This window comes from Delphinapterus leucas, chromosome 2, assembly GCF_059928025.1.
Source record: "Delphinapterus leucas isolate spDelLeu-1000000601 "Yukka" chromosome 2, BTC_Dleu_Yukka2, whole genome shotgun sequence".
NCBI lineage: Eukaryota > Metazoa > Chordata > Mammalia > Artiodactyla > Monodontidae > Delphinapterus > Delphinapterus leucas.
Window position 1 is genome coordinate 105,578,459 of NC_143130.1, and position 20,042 is coordinate 105,598,500.

The following is a 20,042-nucleotide window of genomic DNA, read 5'->3' on the forward strand; positions in this document are numbered from 1 at the left end:
GTGAATGCATCCCTGTTCTATCTCCCCTAAGAGCCACTACCTCACCCGAGACACCAGTCAGACTGACTAATTTCCCCTCACCCAGAGACATCGCCTCCCCTGATACTGGTCCCCCCATAGGCACGTGCCATTAGCATGCTAACACACAGACACTCATCTTCCCCAAATACTGACCCCTTAGAAACATCAGCTCCCAAAGACCCTGACCCTCCAGACCCAATTCCAGACATTCCCTCCTCATATCAATTTTTCAAGATACTAACTCCCCCAGAAATGACTCAACAGAGTCACTTCTACAGATATAAAGAACTTCCAAGAGTCTCCGGCTCCTCCAAGACAATGGCATCTGCTGACCGTGTCTTTATCCTGACTCAGTTCTTACTCTCCCACTCATGGAACTAGCTTCCTGGAGAAGCTTCCTACCACCAGAAAACTGATCCGTCCCAATCCTTTCCTCTGTCCCATGCACACCCCGAGATATCTCCTCCCGCTCCCCTGGGGTTATAACCCACCAGGCCTAAGGCCACTCCTGCCTAGGGCAGCCCTATTCTAACTGCCCGCTCCTGCTGGTACCATCAGCAGAGGCCTGAGCACAGCCTGCCACCTCTCTCCCCAGGCCCAGTACAGCGGTTTCCTCTTCTTCCACGAGGGCTGGCCCCTCTGCCTGCACGAGCAGGTGGTGGTGCAGCTAGCAGCACTCCCCTGGCAGCTGCTGCGCCCGGGAGACTTCTACCTGCAAGTGGTGCCCTCAGCCGCCCAAGCGCCCCGCCTGGCACTCAAGTGCCTGGCCCCAGGGGGTGGGCGAGTGCAGGAACTGCCTGTGCCCAATGAGGCTTGTGCTTACCTCTTCACACCTGAGTGGCTACAAGGCGTCAATAAGGACAGGCCAACAGGTCGCCTCAGCACCTGCCTTCTGTCTGCACCCTCTGGGATTCAGCGACTGCCCTGGGCCGAGCTCATCTGCCCTCGATTTGTACACAAAGGGGGCCTCATGGTTGGACATCGGCCAAGCACACTTCCCCCAGAAGCGCCCTCCGGCCCCCCAGGGCTCCCCAGCCCTCCACTCCCTGAGGAGGCCCTGGGCACTCGGAGTCCCGGGGATGGGCACAATGCCCCTGCTGAAGGACCTGAGGGCGAGTACGTGGAGCTGCTGGAGGTGACGCTGCCTGTGAGGGGGAGCCCCACGGACGCTGACGGCTCCTCGGGCCTCTCCAGGACCCGGACGGTACCCACACGCAAGGGTGCTGGGGGGAAGGGCCGGCATCGGAGACACCGGGCGTGGATGCACCAGAAGGGCCTGGGGCCTCGGGACCAGGACGGAGCCCGCCCACCGGGTGAGGGGAGCAGCACTGGAGCCTCCCCTGCGTGTCCCCCGGGAGCCGAGGCTGAGGCTCTCCCTGAGGCAGCAGCCCTGGAGGTGTCTGAGCCCCCAGCAGAGGCGCTGGGGGAAGCCTCTGAGTTTTGCCCCCTGAGGCCAGGGGAGGTTGGAGGAGGAGCAGGCCAGGGGTCTGAAGGGCCACCCGGTACCCCTCGGAGAGCAGGCAAAGGAAACAGGAGAAAGAAGCGAGCTGCAGGCAGAGGGGCTCTTAACCGAGGAGGAGACAGTGCCCCACTGAGCCCCGGGGACAAGGAAGAGACCAGCCACCAGGAAGCCCTTGTCAGTCCGCCCCCACCAAGTGAACACGAGCTTCCAGGATGTGGCCCAGTTAAGGAGGAGCACGAAGGCTCGGGGAAGCCAGACCCTGAGCCGAGAGAGGAGCTCAAACCAGCAGACGAAGAAGAGCCTCGGCCCCCAGAAGCCTGTGGGCCTGTAGAAGAGAGGGCCAGAGAAAGAGAGCTGGAGGGGCCGAGGCTGGTGCGCGTGGCAGGTGAGATGACACCGAGGCCAGTGGGGCAAGGGCCAGGGTAGGTGAGGCCTAGGGAATGGGGCTGCAGGAAGAGCGGAGGTGAGGGTGGGAGCAGAGTAGCCAGACCTGTCCTTACTTCAGGCCCATAGCTCTGCCTGTGCCTGCAGGGCCCAGCAATCCAGAAGGGCTCCTGTCTGACCCCCTGGCACCATCCCCAGAGACTGTGCAGGAAGTGAAAGGGGACAGCATCCCAGAAGAGGCCACTCCAGTCTCCAGCTCTGATGACCCTGGTGTAGCTTGGGACTTAATGTCGTCTGGATGTCTCGTCCTGACTGGTCAGTGGGCAGCAGTGGCTGAAGGGAAAGGGGTCGAGGAAGGAGAAGCCTCCAGGGTGGGCTGGGGAGGGAGGCAGGGTGGATGGGAGGTAGCCAAGGCCTGCCCCCAGCCAGGACCATTTTGTGTCTTTAGGAGGGGTGGATCAGAGTGGGCGAGCTCTGCTGACCATTACCCCACCGTGCCCTCCTGAGGAGCCTCCACCCTCCGAAGACGTGCTGAGCACTGCTCTTCATTACCTCCACTCACTGCTCAGGTAACTGAGGCCCAGGCTGGCAGCTTGCATACTAACCTCCTGGGTCGTGAGCACCCTGCCCTCCTCTCTCCTCAAGACATTGACCTCTAGGATATCTACTTCTTCAACCCTTAGATTTTCAAGTCATTGCTCTCTGACCTTACCAACCCAACTTGCAGCATATCTTCATCAATCCTCAAAATCAACACTGCTGACTTTCAGTATCCTAAGACACAACCTAGTTTATCAGAGCCTTGATTAGCTCATTCAACAACTCTTTCTTGAGCACCAGAACCTATTAGGCAGTATGCTAGGTGCTGGCGTTGAATTCATACCCTTCCAGAGCACAGAATTCCTAACTGTTTAATCCCTGATCCCATGACCCAGTAGCCATGTGAATATAGACTCCTAATTGCTAGGTCACTACCTCTTGGACACATGTCCGAGACTTTGACACTTTGCCCATCGCCAGGAACTAACTTCTCCTGAGGATGAGTAACATTAACACACACACACGCACACACGCACACACACACATACACACACACACACACACACACACACACACACAACCTCTGCCCCCACAGGCCTGACCTACAGGTACTGGGGCTGTCCGTCCTGCTGGACCTTCGCAAGGCACCCGCACTGCCTCCAGCACTCATTCCTGTCCTGAGTCAACTTCAGGTAAGCAACCTCTTGAGACAAGTACTTCTTCTGGGTCCTGACTCTTCCCTAGTCGTCATTCCAGGCCACCCTGTTGCCCACAGTTTAGGGTTATTCTTCTCTGCCTTCAGGACTCAGGAGACCCTCCCGTCATTCAGCGGCTGGTGCTTCTCACTCATGATGACCCTCCAACTGAACTCCGTGGATTTCAGGTTTGAGCCCCTCACTCCCACCTAGTCCCCATAAGTAGTGGAGAGAGAAGAGGCTGGCTGGAGCCCCAGGCCAGTCCCTGAATCCCTAGGTGCCCAGGCCAGAAACCCCCTGCCTTCACATGTCTACAGGGTGCTGAGTTGCTGTCAGAGAGTGATCTGAAAAGAGTGTCCAAGCCAGAGGAGCTGCAGTGGGACTTGGGAGGTCACAGGGACCCCTCTCCCAGCCACTGGGTAGAGACACACAAGGTAAGCTTCACCTCCCCCACTCAGGACACTGGGAGCCAGAAGTGACCCAGCAGAAGACATTCTAGGAGAGAGAGGACAGATCTGAGACATGACCAAGGGGTTGAGAAAAAGTGGTTTCCCTTCCATTTAGTTCAATAAATATTTATGGTTCACAATTCAACAAGTGTTTATGAGCAAATTCAATTCAACAAGTATTTATGAGCAAAAGACTGTGCATGTGCCCTGGGCTACCAGGGAGATGAGACGAGTATGTTAAATAAATTCTTTCTTTTTCCTTCTAGTTTTGAGATATAATTGAACAAGTTTGAGGTGTATAACATAATGATTTGACTTACCTACAATCATGAAGTGGTTACCACTAGTTTAGTGAACAGCCATCATCTCCTATAGATACAAAATTAAAGAAATAGGAAAAAAATTTTTTTCCTTGTAATGGGAACTCTTAGGATTTACTCTTAACAACTTTCATATATAACATACAGCAGAGTTAATTATATTAATATTTATCATGTTGTACATCACATCCCTAGTGCTTACCTGTCTTATAACTGGAAATTTGACTATCTTCATCCAATTCCCCCTCCCTCTCATCTCCTGCCTCTGGTAACCACAAATCTGATCTCTTTTTCTATGAGTTTGTTTTGTTTGTTTGTTTTTGAGGTATAATTGACCTACAACACTATGTTACTTCTTGGTACACAACATAGTGATTCAATATTTCTATGCATTTCACCATAATGTCTAGTTGTCATCTGTCACCATACAAAGATATCACATAATTATTGACTCTATTCCCCACATTGTACATTTTATACCCGTCGCTCATTTATTTTGCAACTGGAAGTTTGTATGTCTTGATCTCCCTTACCTATTTCTCTCCTCTCCTCACCCCCCTCCCCTCTGGCAACCATCCGTTTGTTCATCCGTTTGTTTCTTCTCTCTCTATAACTCTGCTTCTGTTTTGTTATGTTTGTTCACTTGTTTTTAGATTCCAAATATAAGTGAAATTATACAGTATTTGTTTTTCTCTGTCTGACTTATTTCACTTAGCATAATACCCTCTAGTCCATCCATGTTGTCACAAATGACAAGATTTCATTCTTTTTTTATGGCTGAGTAATATTCCATTGTATGTATATACCACATATTCTTTAGCCATTCATCTATTGATGGGAACTTAAATTGCTTCCGTAACTTGGCTATTGTAGATAATGCTGCAATTAACACAGAGATGCATATATCTTTTCTAATTAGTGTTTTCACTTTCTTGGGATAAATACCCAGGAGTGGAATTGCTGGATCGTATGGTAGTTCTATTTTTAATTTTTTGAGGAATATCCATACTGTTGTCCATAGTGGCTGCACCAATTTACATTCCCACCAACAGTGCATGAGGGTTCCCTTTTCTGCACATCCTCACCTACACTTGTTATTCTGACAGGTGTGAGGTGATATCTCATTGTGGTTTTCATTTGCATTTTCCTGATGATTAGTCATGCTGAGCATATTTTCATGTGCCTGTTGGCCATCTGTATGTCTTCTTTGGAAGAAGGTTTATTCAGATCCTTGGCCCATTTTTTAATTGGGTTGTTTGGTTTTTTTTGATGTTGAGTTATGTGAGTTCTTTGTATATTTTGGATATTAACCCCTTATAAGATATATCATTTGCAAATATCTTCTCCCATTCAGTAGGCAGTATTTTCATTTTGTTGATGGTTCCTTCGCTGTGCAAAAGCATTTTAGTTATATGTAGTCCCATTTGCTTATTTTTGCTTTTGTTTCCCTCGCATAAAGAGAAGTCTCAAAAAAAATATTACTGGGCTTCCCTGGTGGTGCAGTGGTTGAGAGTCCACCTACCGATGCAGGGGACACGGATTTGTGCCCCAGTCTGGGAAGATCCCACATGCCGCGGAGTGGCTGGGCCCGTGAGCCATGGCTGCTGAGCCTGTGCGTCCGGAGCCTGTGCTCCGCAACGGGAGAGGCCACAACAGTGAGAGGCCCATGTACAGCAAAAAAAAAAAAAAAAAAAAATTACTAAGACAGATGTCAAAGAGTGTATTGCCTATGTTTTCTTCTAGAAGTTTTATGGTTTCAGGTCTTATATTCAAGTCTTTAATTCATTTAGAATTTATCTTTGTGCATGGTGTGAAAAAGTAGTCCAGTTTGATTCTTTTGCATGTAGCTGTCCAGTATTCCCAATACCATTTATTGCCAAGGTGGTCTTTTCCCATTGTATATTCTTGCCTCCTTTGTCATAGATTAATTGACCATATGTGTGTGGATTCATTTCTGGGTTCCCTATTCTGTTCCACTGATCTATGTGTCTGTTTTTGTGCCAGTATCATACTGTTTTGATTACTGTAGCTTTGTAGTATAGTTTGAAATCAGGGGCATGATACCTCCCTTGACTTTGTTCTTTGTCAAGATTGTTTTGGCTATTCAGGGTCTTTTGTATTTCCATACAAATTTTAGAACTATTTGTTCTAGTTCTGTGAAAAATGCCATTGATATTTTGATAGGGATTGCCTTGAATCTGTAATTGCCTTGGGTAGTATGGACATTTTAACAATAATAATTCTTCCAATCCATGAGCACGGTATATCTCTCCATCTGTTTGTGTCATCTTCAATTTCTTTCATCACTGTGTTATAGTTTTCCAAGTACAGGTCTTTTACCTCCTTAGTTAGGTTTATTCCTAGGTATTTTATTCTTTTTGATGCAATTGTAAATGGAATTGTTTTCTTAATTTGTCTTTCTGATAGTCAAGTATTAGTGTATAAAAATGCAACAGATTTCTATATATAGATTTTGTATCCTGCAACTTTACTGAATTCATTGGTGAGATCTAGTATTTTCTGGTGGTGTCTCTAGGATTTTTTATGTATAGTATCATCTCATCTGCAAACAGTAACCATTTTACTTCTTCCTTTTCAATTTGGATGCCTTTCATTTCTTTTTCTTCTCTGATTGCTGTGGCTAGGACTTCCAAAACTATGTTGAATCAAAGTGGTGAGAGTGGGCATCCTTGTCTTATTCCTGATCTTAAAGGAAATGCTTTCAGCTTTTCATCATTGAGGATGATGTTAGCTGTGGGTTTATTGCAAGTGGCCTTTATTATGTTGAGGTATGTCCCCTCTTTACCCACCTTGTTGAGAGTTTTCATCATAAGTGGATGCTGAATATTGTGAAAAATTTTCTCCACGTCTATCAAGATGATCGTGTGATTTTTACCCTACCTTTTGTTAACATGGTGTATCACGTTGATCAGTTTGCAGATGTTGAACCATCCTTGCATATCTGGAATAAATTCCACTTGATCATGGTGTATGATTCTTTTAATGTACTGTTGGATTTGGTTTGCTGGTATTTTGTTGAGTGTTTTTACATCTATGTTTATCAGTGATATTGGCCTGTAATTTTCTCTTTTTGCAATTCTTAATATGGCATTAAACAGCATATCATTTTTGGTGGATGATAAGTCCGAAACAACTGGAGAAGAGTGCAAAATAGTATCACTGGGGTTCTAGAAAGAGCTGAGAGTCAGAGAGGCTGGTTCTGGTTCCATGTGACCTTGAGCAAGGTAATGTACCTTACTTCCGGAGATGGTGCCTTTCTGTACCTGCTCCCTGCACCAGCATTCCAGCCTCAAGATCATTGCCCTCACAGTACAGCAACTGTGACATAATCTCTGATTCTATGAATCTAAATTCTGTGAGTATTCAAGAAAAGAGGTATGAGCATGATCTGAGCCAAGTATTAAAGGGGATCTGTAACATGGTCTCTAAGCTGTGGATCAAAGGAGAAGTGCATCTGAAGAGGCAGAGAAAAGGGTTTTATAGGGTCAAGAGCCAGTGCAGATGAGGGAAAGGAGATTCATGTTTACTAAGGTGTAAAATGTGCCAGGCCCATGATAGCTGCTTACCTACCATCATCTCTTTAAACCTTTAAATCCAGTGTGTCTTATCATGGCTTTACAGTTGAGGAAACTGAGGTTCAGGAAGGTTTCTGGACCTGCCTAAGGTCATACAATTAGTAAGCGACAAAGTCAGGAACTGAACCCAGCATTGCCCCCATAAAAGTCTCTGGGCTTGCCCCTCCTCCACCCTAGGGCTTAGGCCCCTTATCCTGAACTCTGTCCCTGGACTCCATTCCTGTGTGTTTGTCTCAGGAAGTGGAAAGGTTGTGCCGCCTGTGCCGAGGTGTGCTGGGCTCTGTACGGCGAGCCATTGAGGAGCTAGAGAGAGCAGCAGATCCAGAGGGAGAGGTAGGAAATGAGATGGGACAAAAGGGGATGAGGTGGGGATGGGGCTGGGCTGAGCTGAGGACCTCCTTGTGGAACCCCAACTGTCAACTTCTCCCTGGCCCCCAGGAGGCGGCAGGAATGCCTGAGCCCCTACAGAAGGTACTGGCAGATCCCCGGCTGACGGAGCTGCAGAGGGATGGGGGAGCCATCCTGATGAGGCTGCGCTCCACCCACAGCAGCAAGTACGAGGGATGGGTGTGTGGGTGCAGGTGGACGTGGAGGATGGAGACACAGCAGAGGGCCACCAATTCACCTTAGCTGCCAGATTATTCTTACTAAGCATGTATCTGGACAAGATATGCTTCTCCACTTATCTCATAACTCTCACAACATCCCTAGGTGCTAGATATGATTATCAATGGGGATTTGGAGGATCAGAAATGTTTAATGTCTTGGCCAAGGTTGGTCAGTAAATGGAAGAGTAAGGATTCAGATCCAGGCCCATATTGTGACCCAGGATGCTGTGCCACCCCTCACTTGGGATGCTAGGATGGGATGGGGTTGCGGGGCAGGCTTGACAAAGGCAGTGGTTCATTCTGCCCCCCCTCCCTACCCAGGCTGGAGGGCCCAGGCCCAGCTACACTGTATCAGGAGGTGGACGAAGCCATTCACCAGCTCGTGCGCCTTTCCAACCTACATGTGCAACAGCAGGAGCAGCGGCAACGCTTGCACCGACTCCAGCAGGTGAGCCAGGACCTCCTCCCCCATGCTTCTTAACTCCACCTGGGGGCCTGGCCTCCAGCACCCTTTTCCCACTGATAACTTACAGCTGATGGTGTTCTCCTAACCTGGCTTGGTCGCATGGCCCTCCCTCTCTCCTCGTCTCCCCTGGAAGTTGATCACGGTCAGTGTGAGATTCAACAAGAGGGAGATAGCATCTCAGCACCCGCAAAGAAGAGAAGCCAGATCTCCCCCTCCCACTGCTGATGTTTGATCAAGGATCCTTAGAGATTGTGAGAGATGCTTAGGTGCCCTAGAGGATTCTGGGAAGAGCTGACTGATTCTGAGTTCCTACCTCCTTAGCTTAAAAGCAACAAATGTCTATCGATACCAGCTCCCTCCACCCCTTATGCAATGTCATCCCCAAACCTGAGGACGGAAAGGTCCCACCTCCCTCCACCTTGGAAGGAGAGGACAATGGAAACTGCTAAAGGACTTGGAAACCAAGGCCTCTTTGTGGGAAAGATTCAGGAATAAAGCTGGCTTCTCTGAGCCTTGATTCTTTTCTCCTGGGGTTAAGAACTCCATAGGGATTTGCTCTCCACCCTACCTTGTGGGGTAGCAGGGGCACTGCAATCTGATTGCTCCTCCATAGCTCCTAAGTGTGGTAAGTGAACACCTCGTGGACCTGCATGTGGCCTCAGGGGAAAGGTCATCTCAGGGTCAGTGTTAAAGTAGGGTGGGGGCAGGGCTCTCTGTTCCTGAGATTTCTGCATATTTAGCTTCCTCCATCCCAACATCCAAAGGTTTGTATCTCCTGTTTGTTTATTAGCTGTTTTCCCACTGTGTAAAAACTATTAGCACACAGGATTTGGAGTCTAAAGTGTTCAGCTTGAGTTCTTCTCTGCTAGGAGTGAGATATTGGACGAGTCTGGAAGCATCTCTGAGTTCCCAAGTCCTCATCTGCTGAATGGGGGTGATAGTAAGGCTTACTTCACAAGGGTGTTCAGGTGATCAAGTGATTTCAGCAAAGGACTGTAGAAGTGTTTATTGTTGGCATGGGTTATTGGGAACATTCTCAAACTTCCCGTCCTCAGGCTGTCTCGCCCCAGATTCCAACCTTTCTTCAGAGGGAAGAATTACCATCCCTTTTTGGTCAGATATCCCAGAACCAACACGAGAGTCCCTAGAGCCCCATAATAGGCAACTGGAGCTACACACACACACACACACACACACACACACACACACACACACGCCTGGGGTGTCTCTCCAAGCCTGGTCCCTGTCACTAGGCTCTATGAATGTGAAATTTCTCCTGGCCCTCGTGCCTCTGGCTCACCCCAGTTTCATCTATTTCACCTGGAGGCATAGCCCTGGAACCCTAGCATGCGTCTCTCAGTGCTTCCTGCCAGCCCAGCCTCCCCTTCAACTGGTGTTTACAAAGATGGCTTACTCACTTTACTTGACCCTTGTGGAAACTACCACCATTCCCTGTTATCATTTCCACTTTACAGCTGAGATGAAATGGTTTCCCCCAAGGTTCTACAGGGTGGGGCGGTGGGGTCAGAGCTGGATCTCAGCTTTCCTTTCCACTGCACGGCCCCTTCTTCCTCATGGCCCTGCTCTCCCACCCTGTCTGCCCCAGGTGCTGCAGTGGCTCTCAGGCCCGGGGGAGGAGCAGCTGGTGAGCTTTGCTGTGCCCGGGGACTCCCTGTCTGCCCTGCAGGAGACAGAGCTACGATTCCGGGCTTTCAGTGCTGAGGTTCAGGTGAGAAGCGGGAGAGGGGCAGGTGAGAGGAAACACGCGGGGAGGGAAGGGGAGACTGACTGGACTGAGGGCCAGGTCTGAGAGCGGCCTCCCTTCTCCAGGAGCGCCTGGCTCAGGCGAGGGAGGCCCTGGCCCTGGAGGAGGACCCTGCCTCCCAGAAGGTTCTGGATATCTTTGAACAGCGCCTGGAGCAGGTTGAGAGTGGCCTCCACCGGGCTCTGCGGCTACAGCGCTTCTTCCAGCAGGTATGTGCTGAGCCTCTTCCTTCTATGCCCACCACTGCCTTTCTTCTGCCTGGAGAAGCTGATCAGGTAGTTGTTAGAAGCAGGGACTTAGGAGGCCGTCTCCTGGGCTTTGACTCTTGGCTCTGCCGCCTACTTGATGCATGACTTGGGACAGGATACTAAACCTGAGTGTGCCTCGTGGCACCTACCTTACAGGGCTGAGTGAGGATTACGTAAGCAGTATGTAACAGGTACTTAGTACAGAGTCTGCCACTTGTAAATTCTGTGTAAGTATCGGCCATCCTTTCGTCTAGGCCCCTCTGTCTCCATACCAGCTCAGAGTGACACGCTAGGCCATGATGCCGGGACAGTGAGGGGAGGTGTTCTAAGAGGACTGGGGTGTGGTGGGCCTTGGGAAGCCATCAGCGAAGGAGGACAGGAGCTGTCATCGGGCAGCGTGTGGGAGTGGGCTACTCCTTCCCCTCGCCACTCCCCACCCCTTTGGTCTTGTAGGCACATGAATGGGTGGACGAAGGCTCCACGAGGCTAGCAGGAGCTGGGCCGGGGCGGGAAGCAGTGCTGGCAGCCCTGGCCCTGCGGCGCACCCCGGAGCCCAGCGCTGGCACCTTCCAGGAGATGCGGGCCCTGGCCCTGGACCTGGGTAGCCCGGCGGCTCTGCAAGAGTGGGGCCGCTGCCGGGCCCGCTGCCAAGAGCTGGAGAAGAGGGTTCAGCAACAGCTGGGAGTGGAGGCGAGTCCACGGGGCCACCGGCGACGACGGGCAGACAGTGCCAGCAGTGGAGGGGCTCAGCGGGGCTCCCACAGCCCCTCACCCAGCCTCCGTTCCCTGCTGCTCCCCAGCAGTCCCGGGCCGCGGGCAGCCCCGTCCCACTGCTCCCTGGCGCCCTGTGGGGAGGACTATGAAGACGAGGGCCCCGAGCTGGCTCCGGAAGCAGAGGGCAGACCGCCGAGGACCGTGCTGATCCGAGGCCTGGAGGTCACCAGTACGGAGGTGGTAGACAGGACGTGCTCACCCCGGGAACACGTGCTGCTGGGCCGGGCCGGGGGCCCAGAAGGGCCCTGGGGAGTAGGCACCCCCCGGATGGAGCGCAAGCGAAGCATCAGGTGAGAGCCCAGCCCAGCTAGTGCCCAAGAGGCAGGCCCAGCTGGCCCGCAGGAAAAGAATATGATACTGTTGGCATGTTCCTCCCATGCCACAGCCTCCCCTGTCACTCCTCGTTGTACCTGCAGCGCCCAGCAGCGTCTGGTGTCTGAGCTGATTGCCTGTGAGCAGGAGTACGTGGCCACCTTGAGTGAGCCAGTGCCACCCGCTGGGCCTGAGCTGACCCCTGAACTGCGGGGCACCTGGGCCGCGGCCCTGAGCGCCCGGGAGAGGCTCCGCAGTTTCCACCGGACACACTTTCTGCGGGAGCTTCAGGGCTGCGCCACCCACCCCCTGCGCATTGGGGCCTGCTTCCTTCGCCATGTGAGTCAGCCTCTGAAACTCCTTCCAGGGCTTCTCCCTTCACATGTCTCAGCCCCATCTGCTTGTCCCTCCTTCTCAGTATCCGCCCCCCGACCCCACCCACCACCAGAACGTGTGGCCCCAAACGCCAGCGCCTACTGCCGTTTGCTGGGCTCCTGGATCCACTCAGCTCATGTGTCCCCGACGTCCAGTGCTGCCCGGCCTTCGCTCTCTCCACGGGAGCCTGTCATTCCCCAAGCAGACTGAGTGTTCCCTGGTGGCCTGTCCCTCCTTCGGGCTCTACAGGATGTGGAGGAGGAAAGGGCGAGGCTTGTCTGCAGGGCCTCATTGGACATGACTTACCGCTTCCCTACCGGCACAGGGGGACCAGTTCAGCCTTTACGCCCACTATGTGAAGCACCAGCACAAACTGGAGAATGGTCTGGCTGCCCTCAGTCCCCCAACCAAGGTAACTTTTTCTCCAACCCTCATGAGAAGGGGAGGGGCCAGGAAGACCTAAAATCCACCCAACCTCAAAATCTCTCAGGGAAAAAAAGCTTTCCTGGATATACCCAGGAATGTCACCTACCAATAATCTCCCAGAATTGCTGAGGGTGGGACAAGCACTGGACTGGAAGCCAGGTGAACCCCGGTTCTTATCCAACCCACCTGAGGACTTTGGGCAATAGTATTGATTCCTCTGGGCCGCTGTTTCTTCATCTAGTGAATGGTGGCAGTATTCACTATAGCTAACTAAGAGAGTGCTCTGAGGGTCAAAAGGCCTCACATCAAAAGATGTGAAAGTGATTTCAAAAGTTAGAAGCCAGAGAATATAAGGGATTACTTGTATTCCTCTTCTACTCTCCCTCAAGATATAGAGGACAGCTGAATCTCCTGCAGCCCTCCTGCCTCCTTTCTTTCTGGGGGAAGGTTTTTCGCCTTACCTTTGGGTGTATCTGGGCTTGACCTACCCCTAAAAACCCGGAGTACCACGCATCTTCCCCGAAGGGCTCAGACCCGAACAGCTCCAGCCCCTCCCCTCATTCCTATCTGTTTCCACCCCAAACTAGGGCACCATGGAGGGGGGCCCTCATCTGCCCCGGGCCCTGCAGCAGCCCCTGGAGCAGCTGGCCAGGTATGGGCGGCTCCTGGAGGAGCTCCTAAGGGAAGCTGGGCCTGAACCAAGTTCTGAGCGCCAGGCCCTTGGGGCTGCCATGCAACTGCTCCGGGAACAAGAGACCCGCGGCAAAGACCTGCTGGCTGTGGAGGCGGTGCGTGGCTGCGAGGTGAGGCCGTGGCTCCAGACACTCCAGCTCGGGCTGCCTAGCCTTGTAGCCTCAGAAGCAGTGTGGGCTGGTGACCAGAAAACTAGACTCAAGGTCAGAGGGCTCCAAGCTGTAATTTCTAACCAGCTGGATAGCTTTGGTCAAGTCACTGAACTTCACTGGGCCTCAATTTCCTCGTCTATAAATAAAGAAGCTATGTCCTGCCCAACATCCTGTGACCCTATATCTGTCTGTGCTTTCCTACTCCTTTCCTAATTCTTCTATCTACCCTGCACTTCATCCTGTATCTCAACATTCAACATATACCTTATTCTCCTCTCCTTAGTCTCTTACCAGTCCTGAGGTTCCAGAACAGGTTGGAAACCTACCTCCTCTAGGATAGACCTCTTTTCCCTTCAGTTCTTTGCTGATTTGATTCTCTTCCTGGGGCAAAATGGTGCTTTGGTCCCCAACATGCAAAGGCTTACCCATTGGAGGCTATAAACCCTACTGTGTGATGTACCTTCTATCTTCAGAGGCAGGGCTGTGCTGCTGGGCCAGGTGTGCTGTGCATGGTGACCAGTGGATGGATTCTAGGCCAAGGGCTTCCCCGATTTCCTGACTCTGCCTGAGAACCAGTGCATTCGGCCCCTGGCCCTATAAATCCCATTTTGACTCCCCGTAAAATATACACAAAGGGCTCTGGGGCCAATGACCTTTCCTTTTGCTTTCCGCAGATAGATCTGAAGGAGCAGGGACAACTCCTGCACCGGGACCCTTTCACAGTCATCTGTGGCCGGAAAAAGTGCCTTCGCCACGTCTTTCTCTTTGAGCATCTCCTCCTGTTCAGCAAGCTCAAGGGCCCTGAGGGGGGGTCAGAGACCTTTGTTTATAAGCAGGCCTTTAAGGTACGATGCCTGGCGGTGGGGTGGGGCTGGGAAACCATGGGGATGGGACAGGAAGTCATGCTCTTCTTGGGAACGCAGGGTGTTCTGGAAATTCAATCCCAACCCAGGCTCAGAATCTATATCATCTAGAACAGGCTTTGGCCTGTAATCAAACATCAGGTTAGGGTGTCGAGGTGACAGAAGTCCCTGTCATTGGTCTCCTCCATGGGGTTCTCCTTATTCATGCAGGGGATTCATGAGGCATTCCAAACCAGAAGCGGGGAGGACCTTTCCCATTAAGAACACACATGCTTTCTGAGTTAGGGATGGTCCCTGGGGGAGGAAGAGAAAGGACACTATAAATATAGCTTAACTTGACGGAACTGAGGAACCCAAGAGGAGGGAGGCCTTGCTTTAGGGAAACAGCCTTGATATCCAGATAAACATCAATAGCGGCCTCGTCCCAGATCAGGCGCTGTGGCATGACTCTTAAGAGTTTCTGACTCTGTCCCCCTACACTAGTTCCAGCAGAGCCCAGTATAGAGAAAAAAGCCTACGTTTGGAATAACATAGCCATGAGTTTGAACTCTTTCTCCGATAAGCTATGATAAGCCCTTGGACAAGTTGCTTTGTGTGTCTGGGCACCACCCTTCTGTAAATCGTGCTTGTTATAAAGACTAAATGCAGAGCACTTGGCGCACCGTAGGTGTTGAGCAAACATTTACTAAGCATCCACCAGATGCCAGGCTAAGTGTAGTGCTTTTCCACGTGGTACCATCTAGCCAGAATGCACTCCGTCTTCACCCACTCTCCTCCACTTTTTCTCAGACTGCTGACATGGGGCTAACAGAAAACATCGGGGACAGTGGGCTCTGCTTTGAGCTGTGGTTTCGGCGGCGGCGTGCACGAGAGGCGTACACTCTGCAAGCAGCCTCACCAGAGATCAAACTCAAGTGGACGAGTTCTATTGCCCAGCTGCTGTGGAGACAGGCGGCCCACAACAAGGGTACCAGGCAGAGCTGGGAGAGGGTGTGCTTGGGATCAAGGTTATGGCAGGTTAGCTGGAGAGTGTGGGGAGTGCCCAGGGGAAAGAGGGTGTAGGATGGAGAATGACGTATGAGAAGATTGAAGATCTGACGTGAGAGAGATTGCTGAGACAGAACTTAATCTAAGGTGCACTAAAAGGAAAGAGGAAGCTAGCAGATTTCAGGGAGGCAAGCGCAAACGGTTGGGCAAAAGAGAGTGAGAGGGTGCTCACCGGACCTGCCTTCCAGAACTTGATTGCTGTGTTACCAAGACTAGTTTGTTTGTTTTGTTTTGGGGGGTCTTTTGCTAGTTTTTGTTTTTAATTCTCTGAACCTCATTCCACTAATCTGAAAAATGGAAAGTAACATCTACATCTTGGTATGATAGGAAGGATTAAATAAGGTGATATATATGGAAGCACTTGATAAACTGTAAAGGTATGTAAAAACATGAGTTTTGCTCTTAACGCCCAAGATAAAGGGAAGAAGGTATTAGAAGAGAAGTTGGGGGCTTCCCTGGTGGCGCAGAGGTTGAGAGTCCGCCTGCCGATGCAGGGGACACGGGTTCGTGCCCCGGTCCAGGAAGATCCCACATGCCGCGGAGTGGCTGGGCCCGTGAGCCATGGCCGCTAAGCCTGCGTGTCCGGAGCCTGTGCTCCGCAACGGGAGAGGCCACAACAGTGAGAGGCCCGCGTACCACAAAAAAAAAAAAAAAAAAAAAAAAAAAAGAAGTTGGGAAGCCTGAATGACAAATGGGCAGGATGCAACATATAGGAGAGAAGAGACAGAAGTCTGAGGGGGAAGTCGAGGACACGATCACCATCCATGTCATAACAGTCAACAGGAAGAGTAACGAGACACCAGAGGAATGAGAGGGAGGAATGAGAGTTGGGAAGGAGCAAAGAAGTTGGTAACAGGGTCTCTGTTCCCTAGAGCTCCGAGTGCAGCAGATGGTCTCCATGGGCATTGGGAATAAACCCTTCCTGGACATCAAAGCCCTTGGGGAGCGGACGCTGAGTGCCCTGCTCACTGGAAGAGGTGAGGGCCACAGTGCTGGGGGTGGGGGGTGGCCTCCAGCAGTCAAGACCTTGAGAGTGAAAGCACAGTGAGGAGGCATGGTGGAAAATGAGGAAAGGTCATGAGTGGATATGTCTTCCCAGAAACTGTGGGAGTGACTGGGAGGCCCTCTATGAGCTCAGGGTCATTTCAGGGAGCCAGGAGGGCTTTCCCACACCAGCACCCCACCCCTCCACCCCCCGCTCTCTGCAGCCGCCCGCACCCGGGCCTCGGTGGCCGTGTCATCTTTTGAGCATGCCGGCCCCTCCCTTCCCGGTCTTTCCCCGGGAGCCTGTTCCCTGCCTGCCCGCGTCGAGGAGGAGGCCTGGGATCTGGACGTCAAGCAAATTTCCCTGGGTGAGGCACCTCTCAAGGGGTGGCTCCCAACAGCTGGGTCATCATGGTGATGTTCAGGCTGCTTGCTGCTGAGCAATTCCTTTCTCTAGCCAAGGGGCCCAGCTGCCATGACAACTATGTACAGCTTCCCCATTGCTAAAAGAGCCTTCCATCTGGTTGCTAGGGTAATGCTTACAGCAGCCTGTTGCTAAGAAGCACTTCCTCTGTACCTCTCTCTCTCTAGCTCTCCTTGGGTTTCTATGGAAACTGCTTCAGCTTCCTGTTGTACCCTCCTGGTTCACCACGGCAATCCTTATAGTTTCCTGTCGCTTCCTCTCTGGTTGCTCTAATGATGCTGCTGAGAGTTTCCTGCCTCTTGGTAGGGGGGTTCTCTTGCAACTGGATTGCTATGGTGACTTACAGCTTCCTGTTGCTCTGGAGCTTTTTCTTCCCTGATGGAGCAGCTTGGTTACTTAAGGTAATCTAGAGGGGTTCTATACCCTGCTCTCACCCTAGCTTCCCCTCCAGCCCCAGAAACATTTGCCTCTTCTGGAGATGTGTCCCCAGGACCAAGAAACAGTCCCAGCCTGCAACGCCCACACCCTGGGAGCAGCACTCCCATCCTGGCCAGTGGAGGGATCTTAGGGCTTTCCCGACAGGTAAGTCCTTGCAATAGGGCTGAGAATGGGGTAGTCTCTTCGGACACTTTCTGGGTGGGCTCTTCTGATCATTCAACCCATGAGGGGCAGGGGGACCAGTGAGCCTGTGCTCCCAGCAAGGCTACAGGTTGGAGGGATGTATTGTCCAGTCTGCCCTTCTCCTCTTCCCCAGGCCTGGCTGAGAGGGCTCAAGGTCAGAAGTGAATCTTTAATAAGGAGTGGAGAGCAGGAGTGATAGAAAGGGGAGAATTCCAACAGCCTAGACTTGGATTAAATCAGCAAAATTCAGGAACGCTGGGGAGGAAAGAGGGGTGAACTAATTGACAGGCTTAGGAGAGAGAGAAAGGTTATATAACCTCTCATATTATAAGAGGTCATTTCTTATCCTTTAAATTCACTGCAGTTTCTCTTCCCTCAGAGTCATGCCCGAGCCCTGAGTGACCCCACCACACCTCTGTGACTGGTGAGTTGGTACCCGCTTTCTACCACATCCTACAGCCTTCCCTCTTCCCTTCCCCAGCGGCTTGGGAGTCAGCTTCTTCTCTCTCCCAACCCATCTTCCCTTTTCCTTCCTGGCTTCTAGAGAAGATCCGGAATTTGGCTACAGCCCCTCCTCTCAGCACGCTTTGGGCTGGGATGCTGGGGGGACATAGTGGAGGACTGGAAGAGCATTGAATTCCTTCCCTCTGCTTCTTGGACAGAAAGGAGGTCAAAGGACCAGTGTGTTTCCCTGCTACTGCTGTCTCTAGCTCTCCCCAGCCAGGTGCCTTCCTGCAGGAACCAGAGTGTCCACACTTGCTTGCCTTCATACCCTGGAGGTGGGGAAATTATCCCTCGTCCAGTCCTTCCCCATCCGGGGCCACTGCATACTCCCAAGACACCGCTCCATGTCAGCCCTTCCCCGACAGCCTGTGTTCGCCCCTTCGTCCTGCCCCCTGCCCCTCCTTGAGAAGACTCATCTCTGCCAGTTCCTGGTGACTCCATTCTGGGGTGTCATAGGAAACGGAGCTATGCAAACCATTATAGAAGGGTGGGCTAGGGAACTGCAAACTTTATATATGTAATAACTATTATTTTAATACTATTGTTATATTAAATATATTTACTCACACTTTGTCTCCGAAGAGCTAGAGCAGACCTCAGGGTTGAGGTGATACCACTAACTTGAGCACTTCCGCTCACCCAACCATTAACTAGAACACAGAAAATAAAACCAAGGCTGCAAGGTACCCTGTACCCCTTACTGGGCCAAAGCTGGGCCCATGCCTGGGTGAATATGCACCCTCCCAGAGGAGTGGCCCCCAGAGGCTCAATGCACCCTTTGAAGTTCCTGCTCTCATGCTGTACCCACTTCTTGAGGCTGAGCTGGTCACAGTCAAGGTGGGGTCCAGCACCATTCAGCAGTTCTCAAAATGAGGTCCTCAGAGGTCCACAGTACATAAGAATCCCCTAGGCTACTTGTTAAATGCTAGTTCCTGGGCCCCACCCCTGAGCTACTTAAGCCAAAGCCTGAAGGTAAAGCCCAAGTTTCTTACCAAGGTCTTTGGGTGATAAAAAGTGCCTGAAGAGATGACTATTTTCTGGACACAGTGGCCCAAGGAGGACAGGACATAGGCAGGCAGACACAGTGCCCTGTGCCTCAAGACACCTGTTTATTGGGGACACAACTCTGCAACAGGGATGACAGAAATCGTACCAAAAATAGCAACGTCTACAGGGCCCCTGGAGGGGCTAGAAGGGTACAGTGCCCCCACCCCCACCCATTGTACAAAAATAAACTCTCACGCCTATGGACCAGCAAAGACTGGCAAAGCTGCCCCTCACCAGGAACACTCCTGCCAGCCCTGGGACCCCGTTCTTTGATCCTCACCCCTGCCACTTCTAAGGCACTGTGACTCTCTCTTGGGCTGGGTGGGTATCGCCCACCCACCCTCCTAACGCCCTCTGCCCCCTCCACCTCTGGTCTGCCCGGGGCTGGGATATGGGTCCCACGCTGCCCCCTGCTGGCTGCTCTACCCAACTACCTCTAGCGCAGCCCCGCTCCTGCGGGGTAAACTCACTAAGCTAATAGCCCGTAAGAGGGCTCCCTACCTTTCTTGTCCCCCCAGCCCAGGCTCTCCTGAACGCAACAGCCCGGGGCCCTCCTCCCCTTCCTGCGGAGGACTGGGAGGGGTCTCTCCGGACGGTGCTCGGGCATAGGGCGGGGATGCATCGGCCTGGGGCGGCCTTCGGCCCCGAGCCCTGCGGCTGTGGTGCACTTGCAGGTGCAAGGCCATGAGCTCGGGGGCTCCAGTGGCGAAGGGACAGAAGAGGCATCGGTGGAGGGCACCCCCCGGCCCAGCCTCGCCTCCCGGCCCTGCCCGCAGGGACAGGTCGAGGGGTTCGGCCTCACCGCCTCGCCCGTTGCGCAGGGTCCTCCCGGGGCTGGCGGGCTTCCGACGGGACCCCGACGCGGCGCCGCTCGAGGGAGGCCGGGAGCTCGCTGTGCCCTCCACCCAGGTCGCAGGCTGCGCAGCCGGTTTGGCTCCCGACGACTGGGTTGCACCCCGCTGGGAAGGGGGTGGCGGCTCTGGAGGAGGCCCGGGGCCTGCCCCGCTCTTCTGCTCCCGGTGGTGGCGCTGCAGGTGATACTTGAGCGACCCGGACTGGGTGCCCGCGTAGTCGCAGTGCGGACACTTGTAGGGGCGCTCTCCTGGAGGGCGGGGGGTGCGATAGGGCCCGAGTCACAATCACCGCCAGCCCTAACCCGCAATTCACTCCGCGTACAGACCTCCGGGCCAGGAAGAAAACCGCGCCTCTCCCACCCCTCTCGTTTAATTAAGAGGCGTTTCCTAACGATCTCATCTAGACAATCCG

The 20,042-nt window shown here is 52.5% G+C and overlaps 2 protein-coding genes across 12 annotated transcripts in view; one reads left to right on the forward strand and one right to left on the reverse strand.

The window, feature by feature from the left end:
• Window positions 1-18,852, forward strand: part of ARHGEF40 (Rho guanine nucleotide exchange factor 40) — a 21,982-nt gene extending 3,130 nt beyond the window's left edge. The window contains exons 3-24 of one of the 5 annotated variants that reach the window (XM_022587614.3): window positions 617-1,868; window positions 2,015-2,182; window positions 2,316-2,436; window positions 3,003-3,099; window positions 3,210-3,290; window positions 3,420-3,536; window positions 7,705-7,800; window positions 7,906-8,021; window positions 8,397-8,523; window positions 10,148-10,270; window positions 10,372-10,515; window positions 11,008-11,618; window positions 11,745-11,979; window positions 12,341-12,427; window positions 13,029-13,244; window positions 13,961-14,131; window positions 14,939-15,116; window positions 16,069-16,173; window positions 16,405-16,548; window positions 17,056-17,186; window positions 17,605-17,649; window positions 17,770-18,852. In XM_022587614.3, coding sequence (XP_022443322.2) covers window positions 617-1,868; window positions 2,015-2,182; window positions 2,316-2,436; window positions 3,003-3,099; window positions 3,210-3,290; window positions 3,420-3,536; window positions 7,705-7,800; window positions 7,906-8,021; window positions 8,397-8,523; window positions 10,148-10,270; window positions 10,372-10,515; window positions 11,008-11,618; window positions 11,745-11,979; window positions 12,341-12,427; window positions 13,029-13,244; window positions 13,961-14,131; window positions 14,939-15,116; window positions 16,069-16,173; window positions 16,405-16,548; window positions 17,056-17,186; window positions 17,605-17,646 — 4,362 coding nt within the window. In that variant the 3' untranslated portion in view covers window positions 17,647-17,649; window positions 17,770-18,852. Of the gene's footprint in view, window positions 1-616; window positions 1,869-2,014; window positions 2,183-2,315; window positions 2,437-2,913; window positions 3,100-3,209; window positions 3,291-3,419; window positions 3,537-7,704; window positions 7,801-7,905; window positions 8,022-8,396; window positions 8,524-10,147; window positions 10,271-10,371; window positions 10,516-11,007; window positions 11,619-11,744; window positions 11,980-12,340; window positions 12,428-13,028; window positions 13,245-13,960; window positions 14,132-14,938; window positions 15,117-16,068; window positions 16,174-16,404; window positions 17,187-17,604; window positions 17,650-17,769 lie in introns of those variants that run through there. The other 4 variants (XM_089905356.1, XM_022587617.3, XM_089905364.1 and 1 more) reach the window with 4 other exon arrangements.
• Window positions 18,800-20,042, reverse strand: part of ZNF219 (zinc finger protein 219) — an 8,887-nt gene continuing 7,644 nt past the window's right edge. For all 7 annotated transcript variants that reach the window (XM_089905450.1, XM_022587622.2, XM_022587619.3 and 4 more), the window contains one exon: window positions 18,800-19,878. In XM_089905450.1, the coding sequence (XP_089761576.1) occupies window positions 19,274-19,878 (605 nt within the window). In that variant the 3' untranslated portion in view covers window positions 18,800-19,273. The remainder of the gene's footprint in view (window positions 19,879-20,042) is intronic.